At 41.3% G+C, this 27,354-nt stretch overlaps 1 protein-coding gene across 1 annotated transcript; it reads right to left on the bottom strand.

Moving 5' to 3' along the window:
* Positions 1–181: 181 nt before the first annotated feature.
* Positions 182–26,116, bottom strand: zmp:0000001114 (suppressor of tumorigenicity 14 protein homolog). The gene is made up of 19 exons (XM_037785751.1): positions 25,791–26,116; positions 15,752–15,896; positions 14,969–15,129; positions 13,709–13,779; positions 13,095–13,267; positions 12,320–12,355; positions 11,536–11,764; positions 10,085–10,224; positions 8,789–8,892; positions 8,277–8,386; positions 7,753–7,883; positions 7,139–7,243; positions 5,820–5,927; positions 5,368–5,481; positions 4,700–4,819; positions 4,024–4,204; positions 2,930–3,198; positions 2,222–2,358; positions 182–2,078 (listed from the first exon to the last, which is right to left on the bottom strand). The coding sequence occupies exons 1-19, from the start codon at positions 25,815–25,817 to the stop codon at positions 1,917–1,919; spliced, it is 2,523 nt and encodes an 840-aa protein (XP_037641679.1). The 5' UTR covers positions 25,818–26,116; the 3' UTR covers positions 182–1,916.
* Positions 26,117–27,354: the final 1,238 nt, after the last annotated feature.

Here is a 27,354-nt window from a genome sequence, read left to right on the forward strand (position 1 = left end):
ACCTCCCGAAGTCGACGTGCCCGTCTCGTAGGGTAATAGGATAGAGCTGTGACAAAGGCAGGTATTATTTGACGACATGAGTTCTTCTTGTCACCTCTGTTCCCCCAGGTAGGCGCGCTGCTCACGGCGGGGAGGAGAGGTACATGCTCATTACAATTCTGCTGTGAGAAGGGACAAGGTCTCGCAAGACATGCATTTATTATGCACAACACAAGACAAAACGAGACCTCGTCAAAGACAAATGATACAGGTGATGCAATTAGGTACTGAGGAATCTGATAAAAGATCTTTATTATTCTGTCTCTTTCATATAAAAACATATAAAGGAAGATAATAAAGTATGTCCATACTCCAAATCACACTGTACAATGCTCATAAAAATATCTTAAAATATCTAAGAGTCCCCTGCGCTCTGAAAAACACACATTTACGCTTGCATAGTTTCACTGTAAGGCTCCATGGAATTAATAAAAGAGGTCCGTTGAGCATTATCCTCAACAAGTTTTTCTTCTTAAATTCTTTCCCCTTCAATAAATAATACTTATGCAAATCTTTGGTTCGCTTATCCAGGATACAATCTTTCCAGGATAAGTAAGAGATGAAGGCAAATAGAGTAAAAGGAAGCATCCAGTCAAATCTTAGATTTAGAAGTTGACTGAGTTGGTCGTGAGAGGAAACTTGTAGGGATAAGAACTCGCTGCATTGCTCTAGCAAGCTGGTGAAAATTGTTTGTTTTGGCTCTCAGGTGTGTGTGTGACTGAAGACCCCTGAGCTTGACTAGAGACATGTGCAAACGCCAACTGGATCTAATCCTCATCCTCTAGCCCCCCTTTTGAATATCACATTTTGGCATCTCATCCACAGACCAGGCAAAGCCAGTAAGCATCTGTCAATATGCAATAGAAATACTGATCTGATACTGACCCCTGTTCAGATCAACAACCACTTAAAGCAACTTCAGGGTCACTCCGGTCTTTCCATGCTGGTATTTTAGCCCCCCCGACTACAAATCTGGTATACCGTTGTGGGCTTTTATAATAAGTATTTTATACACTTCTGCTTTTCATTCATTTTAATACGATATAAAAATTACCCTGAATCTTCTTGTACTTTTGTTTCTTTCTCTTAACTTCTGTTACGCTAATGCAGATGTCTCTACAAGTTAATGTTTATACTTTACTGATACAATCTGAGACTAATGGCTGCCTGGCAGATAGGTAGATAAAAACGCTTTAATCAATCTGAAAAGCTATGCTATGCTTTGGAAAGTGGTCAGCAGTAATGTACGAGTGTTTTGTAGCAAACAGGCTAAAACAAGAGTTATGGTACTTTAAGATGCATGATAAATGAAACCCCAAATTTATAGCTACCGGTATATCTACAGCACGAACCCACTGGCAAAGTACAACATTCACTGCAGCCCAAAAGGATGAAGGCATCTCACCTGTTTGGAAATACACAATACTAAAGGCTTAAAAGCACAATTTACTTCTTCTTTTTTTAAAAGTGTAAAATGTTCAGATTCTGCATCCCTCTTGAAAAGTTACATTGGACAAATATTGGAAAAATATCCCCAGAATTGGCATATTTCATTATTTGTAATGCGTAAACATGACTATTGATGAGGGTAAAAGACACTATGATGATTTACGCCTTTAAAAACTATACAAAATAAGAGTTGGTGTGGTTTATGTGTGTGTGAGGAGTGGGAAAATGGGGGTTGGCAACCAAATAAAGTGCGTTAAGTCATTCATGTGAGTGGTTGGGTCCGTGCAGCATTATCCTCAGTCTGCTGCTAAATGAATACATCTTGGAGAGACTCGTCCTGAATTAGACTTAAATGTTCCGTCTCCATTATTTTTAGCACTACGATGTTGTTCCCCGCTCTTCATCCCACCCCGTTCCTACCGACGTCGTCAAATCTGTGTCTCCTTCTTGATCCAGTCTCTCAGCTTGGTGACGCGAGAGTAGACGCCGGGCTTGTTCCGACGAGCGCAGCCCTCGCCCCAGCTCACGATGCCGGCCTGGAACCACTTCCCACTCTCCTCGAAACACACCAGGGGGCCTCCGGAGTCTCCCTGGTGAGGACGGGGACGGGAGAGCGGTTATTAGATCGGGTTTGGATGTGAGAGCATGATAATTATATGGGTGTGAAAATACCTATATGTATCCGACCCTTGTCCTTTTATTCTATTCTAGAGAACACGTTGCTCAGTCTCACCTGGCATGCGTCAACTCCTCCAGCCAAGAATCCACTGCAGAGCATCCTGGAGGTGACTTGGCCCTCCGTGACAACGTCGCACACCGTGTCGTTGATGATTTTCACCTGCGCCTTCTGCAGCACCTGTGCCGTTCTACCTGGTAGAGCAGGACAAAGGGGGGTCAAGTGACCTCTGTGTTCGTCACCAACATCAAAAGGTGTTAATGGGCTGGATTAGTGTTAGCTAATGAAGGTTTAAGAGGCCTCCCAGGAGAGCCGACGTCTTTCTTGATATATGGATATGGAAGAGGGCTTAATGGAATAGAGCAGATTAGAAAAAGATGAGAGAAGAGAGAGGGAGGGTTGAGCGGAAGAGAAGTATGTCATGATGGGAAAGATAAAGAAATGGGAGGGACATTAAAGGAAGGGAAGAATAAAGGATGAAATGAGAAAGAGATGAAGGGAAGGAGAAGGAAGCAGGCAGGGAAGGAAGATGAAGGACAGAGATGAGTAGCTCATTGTGAGAAGGATGGGGGAGGAGTGGGATGTCTTAATTTTGATGCGAGCTGGATATGCAAAAAGGAAAAAAACACAACTGTAGAGTGGGTCACCCATAATTGAGGAATAACAGTATAAATATTCAAAATTAGTATAATAATCAGTTGCAGCAGAAAAAAAAACAGCAAATGACGACAGTTCCACCCAGAACCACCAACTCATGCATAATACCTCCTTCCCGGAGCAAGCCCCAGCCTGTGACCCAGCAGGGCATGCCTGCAGGGAAGACGTGGGAGGAAGCGGGTAGGCAGATGGGTTGGATGGTGTTGGTGAACTCCAGCGGCTCGCTGAGCTCCAGCAGCGCAATGTCGTAGTCAAAGGTCATCGAGTTGTAATCCGGGTGGGTGATGATCCTCTTCACTTTTCTGAGCTGTACGCCATCGTGCTTGTACTGGTCTTGCATGCCACTGTAGGTTTGCCAGTTGGATGCAATATGGTTCCTGTTGTAGCATCATGGGGGTAAAGGTTAGGGAGCAAAGGATGGGTGGACGCAACATCAAGAACATGTGTGCAATCTAATACAAATAAACATAATAGCCTTGCAACATATGCTACTGTAAGGTTACTGTTTTTGTTGATACAATTTGATAAGAACAGCTTTCAACATCCTCTCTAACAGAGAGGATGTTGAAAGCTACAAAGGTAGTATTTGATTAGGTTATTGGATTGCGTTCAACTTTCATGATATTTTCGCCACCCCTGTACAAAAATATGCTAAATTACATACTCCTTATGATGATATATGACTGTAAAGAAAGCTGTTGTGGCTTCCACATTGTAGTCTGGAAAATGCTTGCAAATTAAATATGATTTTGAATAGCAAATATCAACACCAACTGTGCATCTGTGAAAATGAACACATTCCCTCCTCAACAACAATAGAGGTGGCTTCAGGTCGAACAGCATGGTTAGTGCTCCACCTACAGGGCTCTCTGATGAATGCAGCTCCATGGATGAGATGTAAATTTAGCCCCCCCAAGGTTTTTCCTGAATTAACTGTATCATCAGGGGCTAATTTTCAGACTTTACAATTTGTATATAAATGGTCCTCTGTTGTGCACAGTTCTACTTTTTTTTTTCCAGCAGAATGTGTCTGAGAATATTGCATAATGAGATGTAATAAAATGTTGAATAATGAGATGAATAATGAAATAGAAGGGAAACAATAACAATTTTTAAACCAAAATATATGCGAGGGAATGTGTTAGATATTATATACATAGTACAGTCCTGCTCTGTGCATGTGTGTTTAAGATGGGACTCACGCTGGGCTGTCGGTGGCAAAGCAGTGAGCGGCCGAGAGGAGCCACTTCTTAGATATGATTGAGGCGCCACAAGAGGGCCCGTATTTCAGGAAGTGAAGGCTGACCTGCCAGGGCCACTCCCCCATCTCGGCGTTCTGCCCTCCTACGATGCGGTTCAGCTTATAGGGCCTGATGCCACAAGCTGACATTTAACAGAGAGTATAATGAGAGAGCAGGGGCGTTGGGTGGTGAGTGCACAGATACTGTAGGTGAGACTGGTATGCGTGATCAGAGGGAAAAATCGGAAAATGCAATCAAGTTGACTAGAAGCTATCATGACGCCGGCCTCGGCTGTGAATGCTACTATGACTCCTTGGAATCCTAATAAGGCATGCTGGCATATTAGCTGATCAAAAAACAGAAAAAAAACACAGACACGCCCTGAGGCTTAAATGGAGGAAAAAACAAAAAACTTCAGAGATGACAAGAGCTGCTTTCAAAGACGAATGAAATAAATAAAGCAGTCAAGGCCTGGGGCTCTTTTCTAACAGACAGCCCAACGCGCAGCTCAACCGAGCTCTTCTATAATCTAGTTTGAATGACACTGAAGAGATTAGATCCACTTTCAGCTGTTTTAAATATTGTAGAAAAAAAAAAAAAATGTTGTAAGGTGGAAAGAGATTGAAACATTTCTTACCGCAGCCGGCCTCGTCGGAGTCATCAGAGCAGTCGTTGATGCGGTCACACTCGGCGTTCACCTTGTTGACACATTCTTTGTTCTTACACTTGAAGCTGAAGTCAGAGCAGATGCCCGGAGCTACAGTGGGGGTGGAGACAGGTTCCCAAAATCAAAACACATAGCGTATTTCAATCAAAGCGTTAGAGCACTGCTAAGTTTAACCAGTAACATACCATGCAATCAGCGAGGCTTCAAAGTGAGGCTTGAATGCACAATGCATAGTGATTGAGGAGCAGATTGCATTGATTGGGGGTATTGATTGGGGTTGAGGTCTAATATCCCTCTTTATTCACAGAAGTGAAAATCAAAAGGAAATGCAAGGGAGCCGTGTGTGTGTGTGTGCGTGTGTGTGTGTGTTTGACCGAGTGAGTGAGTGAAAGGGAAATTGATAAAGAGTGAAGTAGAGAGTTGGAGGAAATGAGGGAAAGAGCTAAAAGAACAGTGAAAAATACTTTGAATTAAGAATGACGTCGTCAGTGCAGCATCTCTGTGAAACTCTAAAACTTTACTGACGAAGGTTAATTGCTTAATGGTTTGTGTAACATACTTATAAATCACTCTGGTGGGTTTTTTTTTTTTTTCCAAATGCTTGACTGGCTGGGAAGAGAATAAGAGCTGCCACTTACAGGCTTTACAATTGGCCTCGTCGCTTCCGTCTTCACAGTCCTTCTTCTTATCACACACAACATCCTGAGGCATACAAATCCCGTCACCACAGCGCCACTCGTTCTCATCGCAACCTGCAGGCAATGAAACACAGATGATGAGGAAATTATAATAAAAATAAAACATGAAATCTTGAATAAGGAGAAGATACGCCATCACGTTTCAAGGGGGGGGGGACACGGTGGACATTAGCATCCGTCTCCATTCTTCTTTGCGTGCATTACACATGATTAAGCGTCTGTAGGGATGCTGAGCAAATTGGGCAAGGCTTCAAACAAACTCCATTACCGATGAAATAATGACTGCACACAGCCAAGGAGTCAGTGACCGGAGCATTAGCAGTGATGTGCCTTTAATGTTAGCACAATTAGCATAGCATTAGGTAGGGTTTGAGCGCCTTAGCAATACTTACTGCAACTCTTCTCGTCGCTCCAGTCTCCGCAGTCGTTGACGCGATCGCACAACCAGAGTTTGGGTTTGCACAGGCCATTATCACAAGAAAACTGATCGTTATCGCACTCTGAGGTCAGACAAAGGTCATGTATTAGACAGTGCAACTGAGGGAGATGTACATACGAGTGATTTGAAAAGGGCATGTTCACCAACACAAATCACTGGATATACTATATACCAGTAGGTCAAAAGATAAATGAGAGAAAGGTAATGGCTGGAGCCTTAAAGAAATAGTCAGACATTTTGGGAAATATGTTTATTTGCTTTCCTGCCAAGAGTTAAATGAGTGGGATAAATATGAAGCTGCAGCCAGTTAGCTTAGCACATAGACTGAAAACAGCTAGCCTGGCTCCATGTAAAGGTGACACAATCTCACTAATTAACACATTATATCCAGTTTACTTAAAGAGGACCTATTATGCTTTTGTGCTTTTTCCCTTTCCCGCCTTTTCTTCCGTATCGTGGTGATGTCACCAAGTAACACATTTGCAAAATACCTGCCCAGCGGCTTGCTTGGTAGGTAATCAAACAAAGCTAGTTAAAGTGGAGCTGGAGCGGAGTCCGAAGAGTTTGGTTCGGTTGACCAATCACAATAGTGGGCCAGCTGACCAATCAGAGCAGAGCTCAAACAGAGCGTTTCAGACAGAGGGTGAAAAGAGGTGTTGCAGCACAGCCGTTATGAGAAAAGTAAAGCATTTTTTGAACATTGAAGCATGTAAATATGTTCTAGTAGAAATCCAAAATAGAAGTATGCACCTGAAAATAAGCATAATAGGTCCTCTTTAGTTTTTACTGAATCTAAAGTGTAAAAACGAGCTGTGGGATTGTGTGCGAGACTATTTCTTGGCTGTTCGCAGTGAGTAACTTCCTCGACCCTGGCAGTCTCACAATGAAGATAAGACTCCACAAAATCACTGCACCCGGCCAAGAATAGTCTTTTACACAACGCTCATAAAACCCCAACAAAGTCTTTTTTACTCTTAAGATTTTGTTACCTTTGGACAGAGCCGGGCTAGTCATTTCCCCCTGCTTCCAGTCTTTTTGCTAAGCTAACTGGCTGCTGGCCGAAGCCGTACTGTATATTTAAGGGGTAGTTATGAGAGTGGTATTGATCTTCACATTATTCACCTCTTTCAAGAAGGCAAGTAAGAGTGTTTGCCAAAATTTGGAACTATTCCTTTAATGGGGTGAGAGGAGGATAAAGGAAGGAAGATAAGAAATGAGGACGGGGAGGAAAGAAAAAAGGAAAAAGCGTGGTTGGGTCGAGGGGGAACTTACTGCACTCCATCTCATCGCTCATATCACCGCAGTCGTTCCAGCCATCACACTTCAGCTCTTTGGTGATGCAGATGCCAGAGCGGCAGGCAAACTGTTTGGGGCAAGCTGCTCACAAAAACAGAGAAAAGGGAAAAGGAAGGGCGCAGAGGAAAGAAAAAAAAAAAAGGAGAGAAAGACGATGATGACAAATTGAGCGAGAGGGAGTGACAGTGTATGTTCGCTACATCCATCATGTTGCCAATGCTTGTCCCTGTTGATCTGAGCAATTATAAATCCATTTCGGTCAAACTGGGAGACAACATAAAGAGCGGAGGGTATTGAAAGCGGAGCGCTCCTGACTGACAGTGGCAAATAAAATGGACCCAATAAACAAGCTCTCTGGTGATTAGTCTAGCTCTTGAGTTTCACTGCTGCAGTTTCTGAGCCTCTATCACTAAACAGCTCCATTTGACTGTCAGTCAGCTGCCGTCTCGTAGTCTCTCAGACTACACAGTTACTCCCTCTGTCTCGCTCTGTAATGGCAGGCTATGAGTGTCACTGTCACGTCGCAACATTTCACCCATCTCGCCAAGTGTCGTGTAAATTTGTGTCTGAGATGGGACTTTTTAACTCACGGTTTGCAGGATCGAAAACGCTGTACTCGGCTCTGAAGCCTTTGTCTGTGAAGGACTCGTCGGAGTGGAACATCACATTCAGGGAGTTGCTGTCACTGATGAGAGCCAAAGAGGTAATTTCTCCGCAATACCTGGGACACAAGAACAATGTTTAAGGAGAATTCAGGTTTATTACAACTTCTAGTTCTAGTGATTATGATGACGATGTGCTCACTAAACATAGTGCTGAGATTAGAGAAAAGGGCATCGCTACAACAATGTCCAATGGGGCAAGAATCATGAGCAGTCAGACTACTAACTAAACTAGTTTAGTTAGCTCATCATCTGAAAGATTTTATTTGGAGGTAAAACTACAAGTGAGAGCAACTTAAATGCGAGTAATTGCACAGGAAAACTGTGTGCTCGCACAAATACGGCACGTGCAGCGGGTCAAAGTTGAAACCAAGAAGTCGGTCTGTAAACTGTGAAGGATGTCTACAACAGGGAATCATTTAGTGTGTCATTTAAATGAGTTAGAGTCTTACTTGGTGCCCATAACCTCCACATAGTCTTTGTGACACACACGGGTGTCCACCCCAGGCTCTTTCATGCGGAACAGGGTGAACTTCACCTGCACCTTCTTCCCAGTGGCAACCTACAGCAAAGAGGAAGAGGTGATTGGTTCATAACAACCTTATTTAACATGCATGTCACTCCTCCGCCTACGCACCGAGACATGTATCTGTATCCCATGTAAATGCAAGCAGACAAGTTTGCAACACACCCAAACAGACCGCGGGTGCTCGCATGCACACACACTACATACACACCAGCAAACAAAACCAACACACAAAGCACTGCGGCTCAGCTAGAGCTGCGGCAGCAACAGCGGTCTGACAGATGAAGATAGAAGAGGTACTGAACAGCTTGGCTTCTATAGTGCTGCCTCAGCATTCCTCTCATGGCAGGCTAAGGATGGAGGAGGAGGAGGAGGAGGAAGTGGGTGGAGGGGTTTCAGGTAGAGGAGGGGGCCAGGGAGAGGAGCAGTGTTGCAAACCTCGATGGTCCACTTGCAGTCCACTGCAGGAGGATAGAAGCTGGGGTGAAGTGGGGAGGTGAAGAATCCAGTTTTGTCAGAGAGGACGCCACCACAGGTTTGAACTGAAAGGAACATGTCGTATATTCACATTTGAGCATAACACATATTTTTTTTGAATGGGTTTAAGTCATAGACTGTAAGAAGTGGACAGTCATTACGACATCACGCATTGGTTCGTGAACTACTGTTTTGAAGCTTAGAGTTCGGCATTTTGGCAGTAGTGTCTAGAAGGTAACCCCCAAGTTGCAAAAATGTCCGAAAACTCTCACGAGACTCGTTGCCCGACAAACTTGTCCTAACCCAAACCATTCGAGGTCAATGCCTAACCTCATATGCTATTGATAACATTCAGCAACTAGATGTCGCATTCTCCCCCCTCCATTCCACTGCATTTACTTCTCAACAAGTCGTTGCCAGGCACTTAACGTCAATCTCAGCCATTTATCCGTTTTCTCCTACACTAACTCGACCCAGAGATACCACGTGATATCAACGTTGTTTTGATACTGGCTCATAAGCTTTGTTAGAAGTGGGAACCAAATGTCAGATATCTTCCACAAAACATTAATTTTGGACCCGCCAGAATTTTTTTAAATGATTAATTCACAATCATAATCATTTTTTTTTTAGGAAAAGCCATACTTTTATTTGGCACTTTTCTAAAGGCTCTGTAGATGTGTTATTTTTTTAAATATTCGTCTACATAAAAATGTTATCAATAAGACCTTTAACCATTCGAGGTCAATGCTTAACCTTAACCACCTCGTGAGAATTTCGCAACTTGGGCGTTACCTTCTAGACACAACCCATTTTGGCTGTCGCCATCTCGTTTTTTTGCAACCAGAAGCGACACGAGAGGGTGGAGCTAAGTACATCCAAACGCTGAATAAGACATTTTTAGGCAACCAAAAAGGTTATAATTAACATTCATCAACTGAAAAACACACTGTGAAAGGTTTAAAGTTGTGAGACGAAAACACCCAATGCCGTGGTAATGACCTATCAATCACAAGGTAGCCATGCCCTAACACATACCCTGGTTTAATTAAAAAATATAAATACTTTCACTCTAAATGGGAAAATTAGAAAGAATGCAAGTTTATGGTATTTCCGCATTGGCTTCACCTCTCAGACCCGGAGGTTGCCCACTGGTTTAAGTATAAATAAACAGAACTAAATCAAGGTGAACTGTTGTAGATAAAGTACAGAATGCAGATGGAAAATGATGGTAAGTGCCATAAATATCTTAATTACCTTTAGACCTGGGGATGGCGCTATACTCGGCCAAGAAGCCAGACCTCTGGACTTGACTGTCAGTAATCAAATTAATCAGCATGATGTTGCCGGATGACACCACCTCCAGAGGGTTGGAGGGGGGCCTCTGACCACACTTCCTGTGAAAGAAGAATGAGTAGTCAAGCACACAAATCAGGTACGATTACAGAGTCAGAATAAGGCGTTTGCAACAAATTGTTGTAAACACAACCATAAAGCATGAGCTGAATGTCTGCTGCATTTACTGGATGGAGCTGTGCTCTTCCTTAGGATGTGCAACACTTAGGGAACTCAAATACAGCTGTAATTCTTTTTAGTCAAAAGCACTAAAACATCAATTCAGCAAACAAGTTTAAAATGCTTAAAGAAAAAAAATTATTTGAAGAGAAATCAATAGATAAGCAGAGAGGGGTAGAGAAAGAGATAAATAAGGAGCGATGTGCCAGCACTAGATAGAAATTGCTTAGGCGGTGTTTCAAAGTCAAACATTACGTACATTAGCAAAAAGTTTCAGCACCGCTGGCGGCAGAACAATGGAGGTGTGAATAACGCTGCAAGAGCAGCAATACATCTACCTCTAGTAGAATAATGTCATTATAGAGTATTATATTATGGCTCTCATAAACCTCATGTCACCTTGGATAAAGCTGATCGCTCAATAGCTTTATAAAAATGTTATGCATCGCTTGGTAACGCATATTTGTTTGGCGATGGTTTCTGAGTTTTAAAATTGCCCGCAGCCACAACTGATGCATTCAGGAGCCCATAGTTTCAGAATCGCAGCCCTCCCCCATAGACAAAGTGCAATTACACACAGTGGTGTAGCAGGATTCAGGTTGGCACCCTTCACAGATTTGAAAGCAGAGGTCTTTTTGAGCCAACTCAATCTCACCGAGGTCTCAAAAGTTAACAATAAAATGAGACATACAGCGCTAAAGGCTTCAGGGCCAAAAAAATAAGAGCTTTAATCACAAATCCAGTGAAAGGAATGAAGTGGAACATGTTTTCCACCCACATCAGAAGAGCTTTTACTCCTAAATCCTTCTGCAACATTTCAGTCAAGTGATTCCTTGTGGTTGTCCTCTGGGAATCACACAGAACTATATTCCCCCTCTCTCTGATCGTCAAGGCTAAATAAATGAGACAAATGTTGGTAGAGCCCCATCAAACAAACCCTGCTATCAAGTTTGAAGGCAAAATGAGAATATGATTTGAGTCACAAGTTGATGTACAAAAATGAGGCAATTTACTGGTTTCCTCCCAGTGGAGAGGCATAAGTGCAAGGAATTCTGCAAGTACACAGTATGATGGTGAAACCTGATCCATCCATAAAGACTTTACTTTTAAAAAAAAAAAAAAAAAAAAAAAAAGCACTATTGTACCATGATCAACACATTTCCCAAACCGTCTGGACATTCCCTCTGACTTACTCTGTGATGGCCTGAGAATCATCCGGACTCAAAGAGTCATAGATGGAGACAAAGTCGTCAGTGCAGTCATCCTCGATGTGGAAAGAAGGAAAAGTGACAAATATGGCGCTGTTCTCTGCAGCTCGGATTTGCCACTGACACCGAGACCTGGGGGGGTAGCCTTTGGGGTACCCTGGTGAGATAAATCTTTGTACCCCTCCTGTAGCCTCCAGACGATGGAAACACTCCTCTGGGAATGACAACATTGGTTATATCACGCAGCGAACACAGATATGATGAGCAACTTGGCGAAAGCAGTTTACAGCTTGCAAATTAAAATCGGATCATCATCATGTTCTGCATCTTCTTCTGCTCATTTTAACTGACAGAAAAGATTGTATCTTTTCCGGTTATTCCTTGCAATCAATTTTTAATTATGCAAAGCAAGACTTTTGCATCATTTGAACACTATTTAACCACAAGTTCTTCCATCATTTAAGTTATAGATATGCATGAAAAGACAGATTCTTGTAAGGATATCACAGCTACTATGGTAATGCAATGTAATGTAGTGTAGTCTAATCATCTCAAGGTAATAAATCAGCAGACAGTGTCAAAGAAGAGTGTCGGGCATAGTGAGTGACTCCCTGTGGCCTGATACAGGGTTCTCAATCTCTGACTAGAGCAGCACATGTACAGTACCAGGCCGGGCCAGCCATTCGTTACAGACTGGCAGCAGGGTGAGCATCTAGCCAGCTGGAAAATTACAACTGCGAGTGATTGAAATGGGACACGCCGTACTCACTGGCTCTGGGGTTCCTGGCCATGCGAGGATCTGTGACTGGAGACAGAGAGAGAGAGAGAGTGGCAGAGAAACAGGAGGAAAGGTATGAATAGGTCGCTAATGTCGGGCGGCTGATAGGATTTGATACATGAGCCTAAAATATTTGGGTTGCACATTTTCTGTCCAATTTCCCTGCGGTTAAGGGAACTGGTGGTGATGGTGTGTAGCTCTTTCTGCTCCGTCTCACCTTGCCCCTTACAGCAGCAACCCATACATCTCTGTCTAACTATCTGGGACAACAACATCAAATCATAACCACAGAAATCATTTTAAAGAGGACCAAAAACCACTGAGTCACAGGGCCAGCGCTTGGCCGGTGGCCAGGATGTGGACAAATGCAATGTGAATGCTGAGAGGACAGAAGGAAGAAAAATGGCTGTCTCAAGCCAGGCCAAAGCCCAGCTAATATCATTAGAGGATCCAAACAGCATAAAATGTGCAATCTCAGATGCAGCACAAGCAGAGAGGGTCTGGCTTATCTGTTATCATCGTATCAGCACAACTCAAGAGTGAGCTCCTTTAATACGAATAGAAAGCACACAGAATGCCAATGCTGATAGGAGATGACAATGACCTTATTTAGATCTGTATTCACAGAGCTTTATCGTTGCTGATTGTTAAATGTCATAATCTGGAGCCAGCTGGAGCAAACTCCCAGTTGACCTCATCTTTCTGCCCCTTGGAGCCCCCATTCTCCCCCCCTCCCACCATGACCCCTGACCCCGGTGGTACCCACTTGCGGCAGTGACTTCACTGATCTTGAGTTCCTTCTTGCTCCCCAGTCTACCCAACATCTGCGTGCCATTCTCCAGCGTCTCCAACACCCGCTCCTCTGAGAACTCCGGCACGAGCTCCAGGTCTTCCACTGGAACATCAAACTGGGACCAATAGTAGGCTATCACGCCCTCACTGGTGTAAGCAGAGATGAGAGAGAAATGGATGGATGATGGGGAGTTAAGAGCACAAAGACGCCGTTCAGTAACAAGCTTCAACATTCAAGAAGAAGCAAACATTAGTGGAACATGGGTGATTTCTATTACTGTAAATCACAAAAGCCAAATCTAGCAGGAGCTGCAATCTCTGTGAACTCGTCGTGATTTACTGCTATTGTTAGTACAGAACTTCACCATCCACTACAGTACAATGCTGCACACATAACTGGGTGTCAGCAGACCTCATCTAACCTTGATTTTAAGAAATGCAACAGACTTGAAAGTTTGAACCCAACAGAGGTCAGCGGAGCAAAGCTTTTCCATCATACAAGATTTAGTTTCTTTTATACATTAAGTTTTCACGATCTGTTCAGCAGTACAAAAAAAAAAATGAGAGGAGCTCAAACTCTCACATTACCTGAACGCAGTGACCACAGACTTAGTGTAGTAGCTTCCGAGGAGCGGATCTTTCTTGAAGTTTTCCTTGAGCTGTGTAGAGAAGATGTATTTTTACTGAAAAGTACAAGATTTCTGCTTGTCTGCCTAAAGACAAAAGCACAAATTAGCATGTTAACATAAAAAGCGCTTTCCATGAAAAAGCACACAACAATGGGATCCTCAATTAGCTGTTTTTGCCTTCAGCTGCAGTGAGCTGCAAACTGAATCAGACAAGGCTGCAGTCACACTTTGTGCTCTTAAATGCGGGTCACTACTGTACCATATATTATGCATGTATGGCGTTATGCAACTTCAAGTGCTTTTTGTGAAAAGATTATCGCTAAAAAAGGGGAAAAGAACCAGCTGCAGAGGATGAGCAGGTTTGTATGGTTAGTGATAAAAGCAGAAAAAGACATGAAGGGTGAGGAAAGGGGTTGTTCACAGGACAAAGAGGTCCATTATCATAAAATGAAATATCAAGTTTCAAAATGGTAATTTCCAAAGTTTAAGTCAGCAGCATCAAATATGAACCCATTGCCATTTTACTAAAACCATTTAAGAGACACAGAGGAGATGAAAATACAGCTTTTCAAGGACTCTACAGACAGGTGGTGCTAGAGCAGCAGAGAGAAGCTGTGGTGAGACAACTGGTTAAACATGATGCCTCTGTCTCCAAGGTGCTTTAGCCCAGCATTGTTTACTTGAAGCCCCAAGTTGTACCTGTCATGTAAACAGTAACCCAGATCTGAAAGTACTCCTCAAAAGCGGCCCTTTTTATCATATGCAAGTGCAAACCTAGTACATCATAAAGCTTTTCCCCACCAATCATGTAGTCATCTAATATTCCAGCTCCACTCTCATCCTCACCCAACACCCTCACTTCTCCAGCTTTTCACTGAGAAAGTGTGCGCTCGATGGGGTTTGAGCGAGGCTTTTTTTTTTTTGTGCCATCAACATGCTCCTAAGTGGTGCTACAAACATCTCCACTGCCTCCAATAATAGGAGATGCTTCTGAGGGAATTACTAAAGAGGATGTACGGCGTTTTATTCCACCCACGCAACCGTGCCTTCAGAGGTTTCTGTGCATCGGGAGGGGCGTTTTTAAAAAGCATTTCCACAAACTAATCCTTAGCAGGAGAAGGGGAGTGAGTGCAACACTTTGCTTAAAATAGTCAACAATAAACAATGCAGATGATAGAAAGGGAACAAAAATAGTTAAGCCTTTGGGTGTCAAACTCACAACTCCCTCCAGTTTGTTCGCCAAATCCCCAAACTCCTTGCTGTTGGTGTCCTCCAGCTTCTGGTTATACGGCACATCAACCAACTTCATGTGCCCGCTGAAGACCTGCGTTGACGGGCTGAGCTGCTTACTGAGAGTGGCTTTTGAATCAGCATCTTTAACTTGAGAGGGAGAGGCAGATGAGAGTTACGCGTTTGATCAACAAAATGCTATAAGATAGCTGCCTCTGATGAAAGAGGAGACTTGGGGTTTTAAACAGGCCCCGGAGCATCATTTTAAAGTTGTGCAGCGTGATCTCATATAGAGCAGACAGTTTGGCTCTTGGAGCAATTAAAACAGCCAGTTGAATCAAGAGGCTGTTTATCAAGACTTCAGAGGCCTTTTTATCAGACCCTGGATGTGTAAATGACAAGGAAGCTGTGCCACGGACTCGGTGACTTTTTTTTCCTTTGCATTATTAAAGGAGAAAGTCGGAGCTGTCACACAGGCTAACACTAATGGGAAATTACAAAGTCCAAACAAGCCACTCTTACACTCTCATATCAAAGAGCCGTGCCTTCACAGCAAGTGGGAGTGATCCACTTTGCAGTTTCTGATATTATGCCTGTCTTAGCAGTAACTGATAGAAATGTAAATATTCAAAATTTCTCATTTAATTCCATTAAGTATAGCCTTGATTTATGTATAAAAAAATGTCCAACATCTCCACATTTATAAATGCATAGTACTTTAAGTCTGATTGATGATGTACTGTAGAAGAGGAAAGTTGTCAACTATACTCACAGAGAAACCACCAAATGAGGAACCCTGCAACGGCGGCGATGAGAAGCGCCACAAGGACCCCGATCACAATGCCGAGTTTCCGCTTTGGTGACGCCTTCTCTTTGCTGGTTAAGAAGTCAATCCGCTCGTGGCGGCCGTTGTGGCCCTGATGCAGAAAAATATGAACAAAACATAGTCAGCAAACATACAGCAAGTATGCCATGTTCTGGATGCAGATAACATTTACTTTGATTACACTGTGAACAATGGGGACAAGTGTTTTCCTGCAGTGGGCAACTCCGGGTCTTAAAAGTGAAGCCAATGCTAAAGTGCCTTAAACTTGCATTCTTTCTAACAGCCAGCAGGGGGCGACTCCTCTGGTTGCAAAAAGATTGTAGATAAGTCTATGAGAAAGTTACCCTACTTCTCACTTGATTTATTACCTCAGTAAATATTGTAAACATGAGTTTATGGTCTCAATCGCTAGTTTCAAGTCTTCTTCAATACAGCATGATGTTCATTTAGTAAATTATGGTCTCATTTAGAGTCAAATAGACCATAAAGCAGGGGATGCTTTAGGGCGTGGCTACCTTGTGATTGACAGGACGCTACCACGGCGTTGTCTGCTATGGGATTTGTCCTTGTTTTAGTCTTACAACTTCAACCCTTTCACAGTGTGTTTTCAGTTCATGAAAGTTAATTATAACCTTTTTGGACACCTGAAAATGTCTTATTCAGCGTTCGGTTGTACTTAGCTCCAGCCTCTCGTGTCACTTCTGGTTGCAAAAAAACAAGTTGGCGACGGCCAAAATGCCGAACTCGAGGGTTCAAAACAAACCAATGGGTGACGTCACGATGACTACTTTCACTTCCTATATACTTCTGTGGTTTTCCTGCAGTGTAACACTATTACAGTAACACTATCTTCTGCTTTAACCTTTAGACTGTATATAAGAAGTGGACCTATGTCACCATAACGTCACCCATTGGTTTGTAAGACACAGAGGTTGCCGCCAAAACTAAAAATAGATATGCAAATTATTTTACAAGGATTGTGTCATCAACAAAATTTTCTGACTGAACTAATCCCACTTTCTCTTCATGGATAAAATAAATAATGCAGGGTAGTTAGCTGGGAACCAACAAAATATTAGTTTGGTTATATGCATCCACACATCACAAACAAATTAATTTGTTTTATATGGTTGAATAATGATGTCAGCTATTATTCCATTGTCCCAGATGGGATTTTTCTGTAACTGAAAATGGAGATACAACACTGTAAACACAAAAAAAAGATAAATACATCACTATCCCTTATACTGCGAATGCGATCAATGTCTAGACCTGTTAAAATTTTAGTAGGGGAAACATCTTTGACCTGTTGCCATTATCAGGCTAGAGAAATCAATCAGTGTAATCGAGGTTGAGTTTGTCTTCGAGGGACAGATTGTTTGAAACAAACATGGATAGTTTTTTACTTCTCAATATTTAAGCTGCTTAAACACAGTATTGAAAAACAAAAGCAAAAAAACGGGATGTGAAACTACTTTCCAAGAGTGACAAGTTCAAACAGGCAGCTAGGAAAATGTTGGCAATCAAAACTTGCAAAACCGGTTTAGTGGAAGGTGACAAAGCTCCCACACTCATACCGTCATGAACATTTTTTTTGCATTAAGAAACTGCCTTACAACTAAGGGAGACCATGCAGAAATTATGGGCTCGCTGCTTTAGGCTGTGTGTCTGTCGATACTGTGTGTGCGTGTGTTTCTGTTGTTGAGCTCTCTCAAGTGGGCGGACTGAGAGAAAGGTTTCAGGCCGGTTAGCAATCAACACACAATGAATTCAGTGCCTGCAGCCCATGAGTGAAGAAGCCCGAGTGCCATTAGGGATGGAGAATCACTTTGGTATTAAATCAATTTGTCAGATGTGCTGCCCCTTAAGATGGGGGCTCAATTACATGAGTCTAGATGATAACTCATGGCAATTAAGGCCTATTCTTACCCGGCTCGGGCTTCCACACATGCTTTCTAATTGGAATCTCTAACAGCAATCATGGGCCAGAACGAGGGGAATCATTAGAGATGGGGTCAGCAAGTGCTCCAGGGTCTCTCTCTATCACTCACCCTGATCACAGCCTAATAAAACCGTTACATGCTCTTCATCATATCCCATTCTTCACTCCTAGAAAGAGACACTATCGCTTTTTGAACTATGTGTAGCATTTTTTAAATACCAGTTCAGTGTGCTATGTCATTATCAAACAGGGAGTAGTGCCGCCTGTCTCTCAACGCTGATTCATGAGGAAAATCCACAACATGCTGATGCAAACTAAAGCAAAATGTTAATGTTTGACGAGAAAGCAATCAAAATAGCTGGTAAACCGTCTCTAGGCAGTTGCTACGGAGCATATCTAACCAGTTTGACAAGTGGGGAACAAGTTGACGCTGCAGTGAGGTGTGGTTTAAGAAAAAAAAAAACTCAAGCAGAGTAACCACTACAGTATATCATTTCAACACCAGTCCTTATTAATAACAATTTTCATACCAATCCCTTGTCAGTGTATAAATCAAAGATGGAATATAGCTACTTAGCTACCGTACACCTATGAGGTACTTATTATTTCTGTTTACTGGAGTGAGTGTATACTGTACATCTTGATTGTTTGCATAATTATATTAATTTTATGACTGCATTTACTAGTACATGCACATCATAATATAAAAAACAAACAGTATAGGAGTAATCAGAGCTAGAGACACCTGAAGCATTGCATCAAGGTTTACCATTTTTCAGTGCTTCCTTTTGATACTTGAGTACATGTGACTCTGCTGGATATTTAAAGAGGACCTATTATGCTCATTTTCAGGTGCATACTTGTATTTTGGGATTCTACTAGAACATGTTTACATGCTTTAATTTTTTTTTTAAAATGCTTTACTTTTCTCATACCGACTGTCGGGCAACACCTTTTTCATCCTGTGTCTGAAACGCTCTGTTTGAGCTCCTGCCCCTCCTCTCCTGAAAAGCCCAGTTTGCTGTGATTGGTCAGCTGGCCCCCTCTGTTGTGATTGGTCAGCTGAACTAAATTCTTCGGACTCCGTTCCAGCTCCGCTCTAACTAGCTTTGTTTGAGGGCGTGCCAAACTAGCTGCTAGGCAGGTATTATGCAAATGCATTACTTGGGGACATCACCAGGTTATGGAAGAAAAGGCGGGACTTCAAGCAAAGCGTTTCAGGCAGTTCAGGAGCAATGTTTCTGTGGGGGAGAGTAACTCCCTTTGACGTGGACTTTGAGATCTGTAACTTCGCAGACCTTTTACATGCACAAAAAACTATATAACACACTAAAAGAAAGGGAATAAGAACAAAGCATAATAGGTCCTCTTTAAGTAAAGTTCTAAATGCAAGATCATCACGGCCTTGGTTTTACATTAACTCAAGTAAGTTGAGCTATCATGATGTTGACCTTAAGTTTCAATGCTCAATGAATCAAACATCAATATGAAATGCTACAGAGCAGCACAGGGCTGCAAAAAGCTCAAAGCCTGGAGCCCAAACAACATTAGTCAAGTGGATTAGTTTTGTTTCAGTTCGCAGTTGACACACATGGATAGAGGGAGAAACTGGAAGTAATAAAGATGAACCGATAGCAGAATGAAAAGACATTAAATTGAAATTTAAATCAAAGTGATTTAAACATCTTGTTTGGGCCAGCAGTTATTTTATATTCTGTACTTCAGTCATGCATTATTTGTGAAGTGAAGTAAGTCAAATGAATAACTGTCTTACTATTTTTACTAATCTAGCATACACACTTTTAGTAGTATAGCCAAACATACAGTGAAAGAAAACACACAGTGTGAAACTGTTTTTTAAGTATCTCCATGTGAGTGAACATAACTCCTTTTTTTTTTTTTTTACCTTTGCCCAATTACCTCCCAAACTGTCCTCCTCTGTTGATGTAGGGTGGCTACAGACTCCCTAGAGCCTCCTCCGATGCACACAGACTTGTGAGCTTTAGCCGCCCCAGCACCCTCTAATTCCACGTTTTAACTGTCTCCTTTCTAATTTCTTTGAAGGAAATCAACCGTATATATACCTTATCTCTCTATTGTTAACTCTAACATCTCATGCCTGAAACAGTAAACAGTTTACCCACAGTCAAAGTGAATATGTGAAATTGTACACATGGTAACTATGGTTACAATGATCTAAAGGGACTTTTTCTCAGACATTTTTTTTCATTTCACAGTAGGAAAAGCAGGTATAAATACATTTGTAAACACTTAAACAGAACGGAGTGATCAGTAATGCTATTAGTAACACCTGTTCTCTTCCTATTGTGACAAATCAAAATGTCTGGAGTAACGCAAAGGCCTATGGGCTTCAACCAATCAGACAGTGGAGTCCTGTCCCCATCTAAGGGCAGCAGCAAGACCACCGAGGATCCTCTTAACCATCGTCTTAACTGAGCAACATGCAAGCATTTTTCAAGCCCTCCTTGCCTGTTCATACAGGTGCAGCATGATATTCGTTCCCTGATAAGTTGACTATACCTATTTTGTATCAGTTTAAAACAATATGGATGCATGTCATCGATACTGTAAAATCAACAACTAACATGTTGTGCCATGTTGTTTTCCATTTAACTTAGGCCCTGTTCAGACCTGGTATTAACATACGTCCTCGGTGATCGGATCACAAGTGGACAGCTCTAAATACAGGTGTGAACGCGCTCAAGATGTATTGATGACGCATTGAGATCCAATCACGCAGACCACATTCAGAGGTGGTCTGGGCCGCATACGGCCACATTCTTTTAGGAGTGTGTACGCAAAGGTGTCCTGGGCCACTCTGAACTCAACAGACGTCCCGCTTGGATCCACGGGTCTCTGCGCTCCTCATGTAAATAGACAGGCAGACGCGAGCGCTTGTCTGCCTCGCAGCATGGAATCGGCCTCTGTGCTCTACTGTATTCTGTCGGTACAACTGTATTTTATTAAAATATATTTTATCTGTACGCTACATATATACAGACCATCAGACTAGGCACACAAAGTGCATTATTATCTTACTGTCATACAGACGTATTTAAAGCTGTCCACTTGTGTCCGGATCACTCAGGATGCATGTTAATGTCAGTTCTGAGCAGGGCCTTAGTTCCACCGTGCATTTATGGTACCACTGTGCATTTATTGGTATTTCTGCACCGCTCAAGTGGTTTGCCAGCATACTTTGAACATTTTCCGGGGACTAATGAGTAGTGACACGCTGCAGTTACAGTTTCACAGTGACATGCAGCACAACCTGTCAGAGGCCAGACAGCTCTGCGGTAGAGCTCAGAAGAGTCCTCCAGCCATGATCTATATATATGCTGATGAGCATGTCTAGTTTACCAGTTACACAGTGGAACTGAAACTTGCTTTAGCTGCTGATTTGCGAACGTAACATTACTCGCCCATATGAGTTGGTGTTTTTACATGAACGTTTACATGAACAACGTGAGCTGATGTGGAGCGTCGTAGAGTTTGAATGCGATAGCAAACGTCAATAAGTTCATTTGTTGATCCATAATTTAGCCAGCTGACTAGCAAAACATCTGATCGCCTACATTACCCACGATGCAACTCTGACAGTTTGGTTAATGATTTGGGCACATTTGCTAGTAGCAGCTAGTCAAGTTAAGTCATTTTTTTGGTATAGCCCAATATCACTAATCACAATTTGCCTCAGGGTCCAATCTGTACAGGATACAACACCCTCTGTCCTTTACAGTACGACCCTCTCATCGGATAAGAAAAAACTAAACCAAAAAAAACCTTTTAACAGCGAAAAATGGAAGAAACCTCAGGAAGAGCAACAGAGGAGGGATCCCTCCTCCAGGACGGACAGACGTTAGAGCTGCACGATTATGACCAAAGTGATAATCACGATTATTTTGATCAATATTGAGGTCACGATTATTTATCACGATTATTTCTAGATTTTAGAGACAAAATATTTTATTGCAATCTTTTTACTTATTTGCATAGAAGCACACAAATCAAATGATTAGCAAATAAAAGATTGTATTTTTATATATTTGCTTTGATTAAAAAACATCTTGGCATTAGTAGTTTTAAATTATATATTATAAGCTGCTTAGAGCTAGTGTTAGGAAGTTAAATAAGTCATATTTCTCTCTCTATTATCTATTTTATATTGCTGTGAAAACATCTCCTTTCTTCTAAAAACTACATTTTACAAGATTACATTTGAACAAGTCATGAGAGCATTATAATTTACCATCACCCAATACTCATTTTTATTGATTCATGCATGAGGTTTCTATGAGCAGAGCACACATTTTCAACGTCAATATCGCAGTCGATCATTTAATTGTGGGAAGCCAAAAATCGTGATTCATTTTTGATTAATTGTGCAGCTCTCAGAGTAACAACATAATGAAAATACAACACAGCTAATGCAGCCTCGAGTTGCTAGCCTCAAGCAGAGATGAGGAGCGAGCTACAGAGGTCTGGTATGTTCACTTCTGTCTCACTCAACACCCCCAGATTTTCTTCAGCGCCAACCGACATTGCCTAAAGTGACATCACTTAAGGCAGTTAATCAGATTTTGCGTAGCTCCCTCTGGAGCCACAAAAAGTTTTGCACAACTTTTTCCACATATGAGGAAATACCCCCTAAAATCTGTAAACAGACTTTGATGAGTAAAATCAGTGGAGTTACCCTTTAAAATAACTCTTATATGCCTCCTCCACACTCACCGGGACTGATCTGTCCTATCCAAACAAACCAGCCCGGAAACTGCAACCAAAAGGGACAATTAAGTACAACAGTCAATCAATGCATAATTAGGCTTCAGTGGCCTCACACCGACACACTCTTACTTGACAGTAGCTTTAAGCAGACATTTAGCAGTTAGCCTCTTATACTGCAGCATCAGCGTGTGTCCTACAGCCTCGTGGCATACTACCAGCTTGCTGCTCAAATGACAAAATCCTCCTTTACTGTGTCTTCCTGTGTCTTCTGTAATTCTCAGAACTGAGGAAGACTGAACAAAGAACAATGCTGCTGCTTCTGCTCTCCTTATATTGAAGCAGGCTCCATCAGGTTGTGCACACAGATTGTCTAATTTTGATGCAGACAGTGGCCAAACAAAGCCAACCGAATAAAACTGAACATAATTACCAATTTTTATTAAACTCTCCAGTTTTGTCAAATGTTCATTTGCATGTATCACTCCGTGGAGTCAATAATAAGAGACGTGACATTAACACCGCATTCCCTTCACTTCTGTTGCTCAGATTCAACGCGACGAAAAGCAGTATGGCCTCGCCTGAGGAATTATTTACTGACGACTCCGCCGAGACACCACATAAACAGAGAACAGACCGGCTACAATAATCACAGTATTCCCATCTGATGGAGTATCTAAGGCTGAACTCATTGTTTGCGAGTAATCAAATATTAACAAAGGAAGAAATGTTCATTTCCCAACAGTTTCGCTCATGCATCTTACGTAATTTAATTTATGTTTTTCAGAATCAGAAAGGCAGCGGTGTGGCAAGCTGGTACTAGATTTTTATTCAATTAAATTTGTATATATTTTTATATAAAAGAAAATATTTTTACTCAGTCTTAATTTATGTGCAGCTCATCATTTCCTTGAGAAATCCCTTATATAGTTTTGATAAAAGCAAACACAGCTCTTTTTTTCTTAGCTTCTTTGTGTCGCTATGTCTCCAAAGAAGCAGGGAGGGGTCAAGTAAGGACATGCCTGGCAATTCTCTTGTGTCGAATACCTTACAGTGAGGGCACGCTGTCACCTGAGCTGGGAGCTGGCTCTTATAGATATGGATATTTTCGATAACAAGCTAGTGTTTTTGAAGTCCTTGTTAATGTCACACTAAATTAAGAAAGAAAAACGGCTTATTTTCCTCTTACCGAGTGCCCACGTTCTCAGCAGCAGCCATACTGCTACACTGCAGTGTGTATTTCCCCGGGGGTTAAGACTGTTTTCATGAAGCTGTCAAATAAAGGTGGCGGAGAGCTGGTGGATTTCAGCAGCACTGACCGAAGCCGTGTAACCATTAATGAGTCCCTGCAGAGTGAAGTTCACCTTTGGCTGTCCGACACTGTTTTGTGCCCACATTCCCTACTGGTAATTCATTCCTCTCAAACAAGACTGAATTATGTAGTAACAAGAACTGTATGGGTATTTACATAATGTATGCATGTTCCAGGGGAAGCTGACCTATAGGTTAGGCAAAAATAAGCTTTTGGCAGTTTTCACATCCTATTATCATTTTAAAAAAAAGTCTGTTTAAATATTACACTACAAAAGCCATTTTTATTGTGATTGAAGTTTAACAGTTTGGTTGATCAATAAATCACTGTGGCAACTTGTTTATGGCCTTTATTGCCTGTAAACAAGTACATTATATACATTATTTGTTTTTCAATCAATAATAATTCAGTGCATTTCACCACAGAATATACCTGTAGTTGTTGTTGATGCACACAACACTGACGCTATAAAGTTCCACAGTTTGGCACAGTTTATTTTGGATTTAAGGAAGTAATTAAAGTAAATGGCATTCAACCAAATTTAAAAGGAAACACGTGTCTTCCATACAGCCAACAAAAACAAAAAACAGTAATGTAACAATAGAACAATTAAACAATTAACAACAATTAAAGGTAAAGTGTGTAGGATTTGGCAGCATCTAGTCGTCTGGTTGCATATTGCAACCAACTGAGTATCCCTCCGCTCACTCCTCCATTTCCAAGATTGCGGTAACGTGAGCCGTCGGGTTCAAAACTGTGGTAACGCCGTTCGCCTCGTTCAGAGGCCATCCTTACCATAATAACGCTACTTTAGGAGAAGTCAGACGGCGGCTGGCGGTACCACGGTTTTGCACTCTGCGGCTCATGTTACCACAGTTTCATAAGCGTGTCGGAGAACTACGGTGGCCTTTGGGTAACGTAAAAACACAAAATTTAAGTCTCTCTCTAGAGCCAGTGTTTGGTTTGTCCATTCTGGGCTACTGTAGAAACATGCCAGAGCAACATGGCGGACTCCGTGAAGAGGACCGGCTCCCTATATGGGCTCATTCTAAGCTAACGGAAATGCAACGGTTCTTAGTTTCAGGTGATGACACACTAATGAAAACATAGTTATGAATATTATATTCCAATAAACTGCCAATAAATCCTCCGAAATGTTACACACTGTTCCTTTAATATTTTGGAATTAACCAAAATAAATGGCATTCAAGCAAATTTAAAAAGGAAATAAATGTCTTCCATACAGTAAAGAAAAATCAGTTATGTAAATATCAACAATTAATACTGAAACCATGTGTCTGAGGTTTTCTAGGCCTCTATCCCGCCTTCTGCATGCAGGAACAAAGATCAACTCTACTTAGTACTAATCAGATCCAGACCACAGGTGGCAGGTTACAAAAATAGGTCACACAGCTTTAAGATTTGTTTTTCTCTAACAACTAAACTAACAATTATCATTTAAAACAATAAATGTGAAATCAGCAAAGAGCATTGAAGTCTGATGATGCCTTTTATCCCCCTATTTCATTCGCCTTCACATATCTGCCTTTGTGACTGAAAGTAATAATTTTGTAAATGATAGGAAATGTAAAAGAAGCATTTAATCACTAACAATTCCTACTATTATTTTATATTCAATTTAGTGTATTCTATTATTCATTGAAATGTGTTTTTCTGATGGTATAGTGTAGATGTAAATAAACAAAATTCCCTTTTGGCCAGAAAAATGTTCACTTCCGCACTTAATGCTGCCATCAAAACCACAACTTCCCTGTGTGACAGACACAAATGTCAACAGCACAGAGAGGAAACACCATTTCAACACTCTAGGCCTCACTTACTCACTTACTGTAGGCCTACTCGTGTAAACATGCAGAAAACAGATCCACGCGCAAAGCAAACACGCTTTGGATGTGTAGTGCGTCTCTTTGTGGGAGAAAACAAACTCACATTTCCATTGATACGAAGTTAAATGTGACCAAACTTACGTCGTATTCATATCTGGCGGAATTCATCTTCCAAACCTCTCTTTGGACTCCAGCTGAAGTCCAACAGGATCCGGTTCACCTTCCCAAGACTGCTGCAAACTTGTGGGTCTTTGAATATGTAGAAACAAAAGTTTGTTTGCACGTCGTTTAAAGTTAAATCCAAATGTCAGTGGGGCTTCCTGTACCGTCTCGAAACTGGGAATGCTGAAACACCTGAGAGCGACCTCTTCCTCACACACCTATGTAATAAGCCACGCCCCAAATACCTGCAGCTGTCAGTGGGAAACACCATCATGCTGCTGGAGCTGCAACACCACACTGTCATGATGGCACCCAATAATTACTCATGATGAGTCCTCACTGACTAATGTAAAACGTGATGCAGGGTGCAGTTTTATTCAAACACCTGCTGCTTTCCTTTTTGTTTCTGCAGGCATGTCAGAGGAAGTTGTTTTTTTCCTTTACTTTCATACCATGTGTTCCCCCTGCTGACCATTTGTGGATGTTGCTGCCAAGAACCCTGAAAAAAAAACCTCACATATTTAACCAAAGTAAATGTTTTGCCTTTAATTGTGGTGGATTCTTTAGAAAATAAGTCAATTAAAAAGATTGAATTACAAATATATCCAAAATGTAGAGTACACAGAAAGATTAGTTTATGTATTATATATATACAATACATCAACATAAGGATTTTACCTCACAAGCAATGAGGTCAATCTCCTGATGTTTTACAATACAAATACAGTGGTGCTTTACAGTTTTTTGGGGGTATTTCATATTTGTATCTATTTGTATCTTTATTTATTTATTTATTATATATTCATATTTGTATCTATTTGTATTTATTTATTTATTTATTATATATTCATATTTGTATCTATTTGTATCTATTTATTAATTAATTCATTAATTTATTTATTTATCAGTTGTGTTTATTTGTTACCCAGTGCTCCTTTTGGAGATTCCATATACCTTCCAGAGGTTTGTGTTTTGTGTAATATTGAATACAATATTGTGTCCACTCAACTTACATAAATGGGGGGTAAAAAACATCTTGTGAACACCCCAACTGGGTCTGATGTATTACAGTTTTTTTTTGGTATTTATTTATTTATCACTTGTGTTTATTTGTTACTCAGTGCTCCTTTTGGAGATTCCAGATACCCTCCAGAGGTTTTATGTTGTTGTGTAAGTCTGACATGCAATACAAAAGTGTGTCCACTCAACTTACATAAAGAAAAAAAAAAAAACATCTTATAAACACAATTTAATATAATACGATCCACTACAGCAACACCATAAAATACAGCTTCAAAAAAATTAACAGAACACCTCTCTATTTCATATTTCATAAAGGTTGTAATGTTTCAGCGGAGTGAATAAACATTACAATGACAGTTTATTTGGAGCATATATCTAAAACTAATGCAGTCTAATGCAACCTTCATGAAGTTTATAATGTTCAGTTTTTGTTGAAACTGTTTTAGAGAGGCGTGGATTCAACTTTCTGATCATTTTGGCAGCTACAGTTATACAGAGAAATATTGTGTCCCGCCCATTC

The sequence above is a fragment of the Sebastes umbrosus genome, chromosome 11 (genome assembly GCF_015220745.1).
Source record: "Sebastes umbrosus isolate fSebUmb1 chromosome 11, fSebUmb1.pri, whole genome shotgun sequence".
Classification (NCBI taxonomy): domain Eukaryota; kingdom Metazoa; phylum Chordata; class Actinopteri; order Perciformes; family Sebastidae; genus Sebastes; species Sebastes umbrosus.

Coding starts and splice junctions, on each gene's coding strand:
- zmp:0000001114 (XM_037785751.1), bottom strand. CDS start 25,817: ATGAATTCCGCCAGATATGAATACGAC. Junction 10,225..11,535: donor GATTCTCAGGCCATCACAGA/GTAAGTCAGAGG, acceptor CTTCTTTCACAG/GAAGTGTGGTCAGAGGCCCC. Junction 7,244..7,752: donor CGTTTTCGATCCTGCAAACC/GTGAGTTAAAAA, acceptor TTTTGTGAGCAG/CTTGCCCCAAACAGTTTGCC.